At 39.4% G+C, this 8845-nt stretch overlaps 1 protein-coding gene across 11 annotated transcripts in view; it reads left to right on the forward strand.

Moving 5' to 3' along the window:
* CTBP1 (C-terminal binding protein 1) overlaps positions 1 to 8845 on the forward strand; it is a 434128-nt gene that overhangs the window by 413899 nt on the left and 11384 nt on the right. For all 11 annotated transcript variants that reach the window (XM_006033348.3, XM_025215127.1, XM_025215124.1 and 8 more), the window contains 3 exons: positions 883 to 1097; positions 5607 to 5737; positions 7981 to 8108. In XM_006033348.3, coding sequence (XP_006033410.1) covers positions 883 to 1097; positions 5607 to 5737; positions 7981 to 8108 — 474 coding nt within the window. The remainder of the gene's footprint in view (positions 1 to 882; positions 1098 to 5606; positions 5738 to 7980; positions 8109 to 8845) is intronic.

The raw sequence follows: 8845 nt of genomic DNA on the forward strand, positions 1-8845 counted from the left end.
AGCAGGACACATTGTCCCACTGCTCCCTGTGCTGCAGGGGTAGGGTTGGCTGGGGTGCAGGGTGTGTTAGTGTAGGGCTAGCTGGTAGGCAGTCAGGCAGCAGCACATGGAGACAAGAGAGCAGGCTTGCACCACTTTATTTTTTTGCGGGGGAGGGGGGTTGCACTTCTATTTTTCAGGAGGTTTCTTTTTCTTTCGTTCTTTTTTTTTTTGCTACTAGGAAATCCCAATAGCAAATTTTGCCCCAGTACTGCAAATTAGCTGCAGGGTGCATGTTTTAATATGCAACACGTGCAGCTTATGGCGCTGCAAAGAGGTTTGCAGCACCACAAACCATACGTGCCTGCGCATCAATATCCAACCATTGTGTTCTTGTAGCCTGCTGTGAAACATAGGGAGGGATCTTAAAAATATATATTTTTTATCAAATAAAATTGTAAACATACATTTCATAGCTTCTTATTAAAGGCAGTTGGACACACATTGGCAAAAATGGGGAGTTGGCAGGAAGTAGTTATGAATATCAGTATTTTATCATCTGAAGGTCCAGCATCATTTATTAAGCAAATCTAGATTATTACAGGCCCTGTATACATTATCTTTTGGCATTACAGTTCTCCAGTTTCTTTTTTTTTGGAAGGGGTGGGAGGGAAAGGAGGAAGGGGTGTAGGCCTTTTGATCACCAGTAGCATGATATAACCCTTAAATATAACGTTATAAACCTAATGAGGATGGGTCACAAATGTTTCTTTTTTCTCTTCTATACTGTTCCATGTAAAGTTCCTAGTCCTACAGGAATGTTTTGCAATGATAATTGTACAAGAAAAAGCTATTTTACATCAGCGACGTTCCTTTTTCTTTGTGCGTCTGTGATTGCTCTAGGACGTGTTGGACAAGCAGTGGCGTTACGTGCAAAAGCCTTTGGCTTTAGTGTCATTTTTTATGACCCATACCTCTCAGATGGCATTGAACGTGCTCTTGGACTGCAGCGGGTGAGCACTTTACAGGATCTGCTATTTCACAGTGACTGTGTAACCCTACACTGCAACTTGAATGAACACAATCATCATCTTATTAATGACTTCACCATAAAACAGGTAACTATGCAATATGTCTCCCTCCAGATTGGTTTGGTTTTATTCTCACTGACTTTCTGCATACTAACGAGTTTCTCAGTGTAAACATGCAAACTCAGTTCTTAAACACATTTTTTTCTTCCCTTTGGTATTTCACTGCTTATTAAGTAAGTTTATATTGGTTAGGAAAGAAATGATATCGTTGCTTTTTTCATTATACTTGCTAACTTCTCTTTTGTAGAAATAATGTTATCTACTAACTGGTATGAAGATTCAGTTACTTAATTTATCTGTGTTTATTTAAGAGCACTTCTGTGGGATCTGCAGATAGATACTTCCTCTTTCTACTCTTTTTACTAATAACAAAACTTGCCCTTCACTTTTATACTTCAGTTTAGAGGTTTTCTTTATACCTAACTTCAGGCTTGTAACTAACTGGTGCCCCCCTGTGTTCAGTCCTAATTCTTACAGAACATTTCACTGATTAATTGGTCACATTACAGTATTAGGTTATTTGGATTATGCATAAATGGATTTGACTTTTGACTGAATCTTTCCAAAATTAATTAATAATACATAAAGTGTTCAAAGCATAGATACTAAATAACTGTTCCATTGTCAAGTTACTCAGTAGGCAATATTTTTCTTTCATTAAAATTCTGTTTTCTGATGTAAAACTTGGGGTGTAGAAAGTAGATATATATTAGAAACTGTAGGTGTTGAAATGTAAAAATGTATTGTATGGTAAAATAATCCTAACTGAATCATACTCGTTCTTTTTTTTTATTTTGAATGCTGTTAATACATGTACTATATGCATTTATTTATATATGAGGTTTATCTCTGTTGAACCAAAATAGTAACTGCTTGGCTTCTGCAAAATACTAAGCATCTGTTATGCCTACTAATATCACAGGGACTTCAGTAGGAGTTGAAGATGCTCCACTTACTATATCAAAAATCCTTGTTCAGGTGTAAATAAGATGCAACAATATATGTCCTGACCGGACACTTGGGTCTGTGTAGACCAGTGCAAGATGATGATCAAGGCCTATTTTTAAAATCTTGATATGCTTGTTGATTCAGAGGATAAGTCCGAAAGAAAGTTGACCTCTGTTATTTTCCATGTTCTTGTACCTTCATCTTGTACATTATAATTATTTTTCCATGAGGTGATTATATAACACTGGGTAGAATAGTCCTGATTTGTTAAGGACCTCTGTTTGGGATCCCTGCATTCAGATGGACCCTTTCTGAAGCCAGCTGGGATTCCTACGAGCTCAGCAGAGTTTCTGCCTTCCACTGAATTGTGGGATTGGGGCCATTGTGTGCCTTTTATAATGGGAATTATTTGAGTTGAGGTGGAAAAAGGAGGATGTACAGTGAAGAAGTGCTAGTCTGTTAGGCAGAGGAGCATAGGATATACACTCAATTTTTAGGCGAATCTGAAAGTCAAAATTAACTTACAAAATCTATGAAATGTCTAAGGCAGAAAAGGTTCTTTGGGTGAATCTGATATCTTTTATCAGACCAACTTAAATAGTTGGAAAAAATTTTCTTAACAAGCTTTTGGGTTTAAAACCCTTCGTCAGGCTGATGAAGTATCTGCAGTTGGGGTGTGTGTGTGTGTGTGTGTGTGCTGATCCTGTGTGGAAGAGCACACACGATCCAGGAACAGCACCCATCAGCTGCAGATACTTCCTCTGACTGACCAAGGGTTTTTAAACCCGAAAGCTTGCTAAGAAAAAGTTTTCCAACTATTTAAGTTGGTCTGATAAAAGATATCGGATTCACCCAAAGACCCTTGTCTGCCTATGTCCTTAGACCAACACGGCTACCACTTGCACCCCTATAAAATGTTGAATGCATTTATATTGTTACTTATCACTCTGTATTGACATAGTGAAAATTAAAATAAAATGTTAGCTGTTTCTTACTTCAAAAAAAATAGAACTGTGGGGGGAAATCCTGAACAAATGTTAATTAACCTTTGTTCTAATAGCTGACATGCAAATACATTTCAAAGCAGTACAAATTTAAAAGCAAATCATTTCTAACATACATGGTCCCTCTCAAACTGTCTAGTGACATAGACAAAATGCTTTTAAATATCACATTAAAAATATCAAACTGGCCAACATTTCATGCTTATTTATGCTCAACCAGGCCAATAGTGCTTGTATAACAAATCTTGCTACTTTGTCCAGTGTTATGTGATCAGATAACAAAAGTTTTCATATCCATATGTGTAAAGAGGTAAGATGAATCTCATTTCATTAAAAGGCCCAACCAGAATGTCATGTGGAGTTTTAAACTCAGCATCCTTGAAACCTCTTTGAAAGTTATGGGGACAGACTTCTCTTTTCATGGCTTATCCTCTAAGTTTTGGTGTACCGCCCAGCAAATACATTTTGCCTTCCTGACCCTGTATAGTTCAGGTGGATTTTGTTCTACAGTGCCCAAGAAAATGGGTGCTCAGTATTTTTTTCCAGGACCAAAAGTCCTCTTTTGATGTCCAATTCTCTTCAGATTTGACAAGAAGATACTGTATTTAAATAAAATGCATATTGTATAAAAACAGCAGCTGCACAGGATTAACTTAGCTGAATCGGAGTAGCAATCAATCAGCAGTATTAGCTCTGACATTCTCTTTCAAGCGTCCAGCCACTGTAAAGAGTCATTTTGAAGCTGCATCCCCACTGCGACTCAGGCAATTCACTCGCTTCAGAATGCAGTTGTGTATCCATATTCTGTTTAATTTGGGCTTGTTTTACTACCAAGATTTACAACTGTATAAATAGCATTGAAGATGAAAAGTCAGCGAGGGCTATTCTGGCTGGACGAGGGATTTGGAAGTGTTTTCTATTATTAAAATTTCCAGTCCCTTAGGAGGATATAGAAATGTGCTAGACTATATTTAAGGCCAAATGCTGCCCTTCACTTATGCTCGTGTTGAAGTGGGTAGTTCCCTGAACTGAAGGGTATGTCTACCTAGCAGACTGAAACTGTAGTTAGTAGCATGGATGAACACACCTGAGCTAGCTTTCTTCTGACCAGCATAGATAATAATAGTGATTTTAGAAGTACAAGGTTCATCTTGAATGTAGGACTTGTGCTGTGATTGGCAGCCTGGGCTGAAGCCTCCTGCACCATGTCTTCACTACTCTTGTTGACAGGCTAAATGGTTAACATGCTTCCTCGGGCTGCCACCAGTCTTCTGTTTTTTCTGTGAAGACTTAAGAGTACGTGCCTCTGCAGGGCGAAGGCTCTTTAGGTGGAGAGAGAAAAAAAATGGAAATTAGAACAGGGAGTTGGCCAAAGCAATGCATAGATTTTTGTTACGATGTAACTAGATGCATGTAAACCATAATTGCTTCCTGTTTCGACCATCCTGCCAGAGGATAGATTCATGCCAGGGGATTCCTTTGCTAGGTCATTCTCTAGTTATACAGGAACTTAGCATTTCTGCCCCCCAAGTTTGAGTTGTATAAGAGCAACTAATGATATAATAAGGGCTTTTTTCCCCCTTGTAGGCAAAGCTGCCAGTTTCCTGAATAAGTTATACAGGTTCATTTGATGTTTAGATACCTCCTTTTCATTGTAGTGATCAGACCTTGGTTGCCCGTCCTTACTGTGGCTGCCATCCTACAAACACTTATGTGCATGCTTGTCTTCATGCATGGGAATGTTTGCAGGGTCATGGCTTATATGTGAGACGTGTGCTAAAGATATTTAGGCATTGGTGTTTATTAGGATTGAATAGGATCTTGAGGTGTGTGTTCTCACTGTCCTCACTGAAATCGTTGCGTTGGCTTTATTTTCTAGATGTAGCATGGCAAATGTTTCATGGCTGAAACTGGCTGAGCAGGCTTACAATTCTGATCTGAGCAATGCACAGCAAAACCTCTGTAAGGCTTGCCACACTCCCAGCCCATGCCTCTTAACTGAGTAATACAGGGGTTCCCTATGTTGTCTGAAAAATCGTTCAGGGGGAAGGGGAGAAGGGAGCCAAAGTAAATAGAAAATTTCAATTTACTACATCTTGTTAACAAAACAGAAGTCTGGAAACCCCCCAAAAATGCATTTTTGGAAGTGAATTGTTCTTTTATTCATGTAAAAGTGTTAAATCCACAAAATGTGATTTTCTTTAGAAATATATGCTGTTGCTTTTGCCGTATTCAATTCCACAGTGAAATAAAAAAGGGAATAAAATAATGTCTCGTTTGCACATGCATGTTTGCATCATTTGATCATGTTACTATACAACATATGAAGTATTGGTCCTCTTATAAGAAGCCCTGCTTATAATGAAAAATCAAAAGGTTATAAGTGCTGTGAAACAGTATTTTGCTTTTGAAGCATCAGATTTTTGTGGTACTTTCCAATGGAAGACAAAGAGAACCGATGATAGGTTAATCCAGTTGAATAGTCTTTGTTGTAACAGATGCTTCCTTTGAGTAAATAATAATGCCACAACAGTTTTATTTCATTTATTTTTATTTCATCATTCTTGTTTTTAACTTTCCCTAGATGAGACAAGGGGCTTTCCTGGTCAACACAGCTCGAGGTGGGTTAGTAGACGAAAAAGCACTTGCACAGGCCCTGAAGGAAGGAAGGATACGAGGGGCAGCCTTAGATGTACATGAGTCAGAACCATTCAGGTGCTTTTCCTTTTCTTTTCTTTTTCTTTTGTTCACTTCCTTATTTTTAAGTATTAGTGCATGTTGTGACCAACAGCAATGAAGTCAATAAGCTTTCCCTCTACCTACTAGCTGAGCCTTCCATATTAAAGCAGTATGAATCTGTGCACCTCTGGATTAATGCAAAGGTGGATGAAACTTTGGCATGTTAGCAGGAGAAAATAGGTGGGGGAAGTACATTTGAAGGTTAAAAAAAAGAGTCTGGTAGGTGCAGTATGTTTGTCTCTGCCAAAGACCCAAGTTCAAATCCTAGGCATAATCTTGTGCCACATGGCCTGGAAATGAGTATGTTCATCTCCTGTCATTGATTGGCAGAAAGCCCTACTCAGTGCACAAAAAGACCCTTCAGGAAAGCAGGGGACAAGATCTTGTGGGGAAAACTGCCCTTTTAGGAAGCATCTAGGCACAACTTGCAACACCTTGATGCTTAGGCTGCATATCTGCCTCCAGATCCCTTCTGCTGGGAGCTTGTGAAGCTCAAGCCACAAGCAGAGTCTTAGAAGCTGAGGTTGTGGAGCTGAGAAGGGCGATCCCAGTTCAGACTTTTTATGTTTTGCTTTGGTTTTTTTGTTTCTTTTTTTGTTTTGAAAGGAAAGGAATAGCTCTACTGCCATTAGCAGACCCGGTGGCACTATATTTAGTGTGTTGAATGTCACCAGGAAGGGCACCCGCCTAGACAGAAATGTAGCACTCCAATAAGTAGGTTTGGTGGTAGGTCGCAAACGCAGAAATTGCCAGTGCAGTGCGTCCTTGAGTCCTGAGCTTGTCGTCTTTGTTAGAGGTACAAGTGTGGATTAGTATGGGCTAGTAATCGTATTTGTTGAGCATTGTTCAGTTGCTCAGTCAAGGCAGGAAGGAGCCTGCATTTCACATTAGATTATCTAAATGATAACAATCCACACACCTCTGTGAAGAGGAACAGATTCAGGACTTGTGAGACTAGGTCATAGCAGCCTCTGAACTAAGAGCAATCCTGCATCAGCTGAGAAAAGGAGCCTTTTGGAAAACTGGAATAGACTCGCCTGCCAGGTGGAAATCCTGCAAACATGTCCCGCCAAAAGATCTTTATTCTCACCTTGCATTTGTTAGCTTCTCAGTGCAATCATTATAGCAGTACAGTATGCAAGGGGGGGAAGCCCGTGTGCAGATATGCACATAGTTCCCTGTCCTACAATCAGATCTTCGCAGACAGACCTTGCACCCACAGGAAATCTATTTGAAGAATTGCAGCCAAAGTTCCCTTTAGTTTCAGTGGGAGCTCCATGTCCGTGCCTGAGGAGGCAACATCAGCCCCAAGAGACTAACTTCTGTAGTGCCTGCTTGTAACATTGCATTGGACAGTTTTGCCAAATATCCATAGCCATTAAACCGGAGATGCAATCTATCATTTTAAGAGTTACTGCCAACTCCAAATGCACTTTTCTCTCTAAAAATATTTTCTCTCCTGTTGTTACAAAGAACACTCTGACATTAAAACCAAAAAAGGCTATAGAGGAAGAATGACACTTTTTGTTCCTCAGGTTTACTTTGTGCCTTTGACAGCACTTTAATAGACTTTGATTGCTTTCCCCAAGCAGTTGGTTAGTCATGTTCCCCTATCTTTAGGTGTTTTTTATTCTGCAACAGGAGAGAAAAAATAGTTTTTACAAAGGCAGGAAAATATGATTTTAAAGCCATGGAAATTATTAGGGAGACTCATGGGTGAGTGTATTATCTGGAATTAATTTTAATTTCTTTTTAAAATTAGATTATATATCACATTGACAGTGACTCTTTAAGGAAATAAAGCTGTGTTGGCTAGTGAAGGAAAACTGATGATAAACTGTGGCAAATAGAATGGGATTTTGAAACGAGTTGGACAGTGGGTCTCGCTACCCGTTTGTCCATACAAAATATGAGTGGCGGCAATTGGAAACTGGACAAAAGTTAGCTCTGCCACTAGTACTGCTTTCTGCTGTTCCAATTCTGAGTCGGGGAAAATAATTGATATCTAAACCACTAGAAATGCACCAAAATGACCTGTCACAATTAAAAAGAAAAACACCAAGGAAACATTTGTAGACTTTGTCATGTGTTTTTAGATGTTAGTCCGCAGTATACATATAAATCTCCTTGCCTCTATTCCCCCTCCTCCCCACCAAAGATTTTTGGGGTTTTTTGTTTTGTTTTGTTTTCATTTGATCTTGTTTTAAAATTTCATTTAGCTTTAGTCAGGGTCCATTGAAGGATGCACCAAACCTGATCTGTACCCCACATGCAGCCTGGTACAGTGAACAAGCCTCTATCGAGATGCGGGAGGAAGCAGCACGAGAGATCCGGAGGGCTATCACAGGTACTGACATCTCATCTTCACAGAATGTTTTTCACCTAAAAAATGGCTCTGCTGGAGAATTAGACACTGACTTGAGCCAAACTAGGTTTTGTTTAACCAGGGAGAGCTCTAGGCCAGCAAGTATATCTATCACTGCTGTATCCACCATTGATAATTGTCTTGGGTCAGACATACTAATTGCAGTCATAAGTGAAAGTCAGGCAATGGGAAGAAAGTCTTCTTTTCCAGATGTCCACATGTCAGGAACCTCTGACACTTGGTGGCGGTGGTTACTGATGATGAAACCTCTTTGTTCTTTGCTAATGATATCAACTGGTCTTTTTCAAAGGCTTGGATGCAGGTCCGGAGCCATCCTTCTGTAGCCTTTCTTACTGGCACATGTCATCATCTGTTTTATCTTCTTCATTCCTGTCTCCCTTGGCTTCTCTCTACCTTCCAAAATTCATCCAAGTCTGTCTAAAAGGATCTTGGATTCCAGTATTTGAAAGCTCAATACATAGGGATGAAACACTACCTCAACGTCACGCTGTTCATAATAATTGCAGTATCACAACAACCTATTTGACTGGTCTTAGACTTTAAGTCTAGCAGTATGATAACGCGAAGTTGAGGGGTGTTTTTTGTTAAGCCAAACCAAGTCATTTAGCAGTTGGTGGGAGGCACAATATTTTAGAAGATGCTTTTATTTTTAAAGTGTTGCTAAAGTTATCTGGAATTTTAAAGGGTGAAGTCTCTCT

The sequence above is a fragment of the Alligator sinensis genome, unplaced genomic scaffold (assembly GCF_000455745.1).
Source record: "Alligator sinensis unplaced genomic scaffold, ASM45574v1 scaffold214_1, whole genome shotgun sequence".
Classification (NCBI taxonomy): Eukaryota; Metazoa; Chordata; order Crocodylia; family Alligatoridae; genus Alligator; species Alligator sinensis.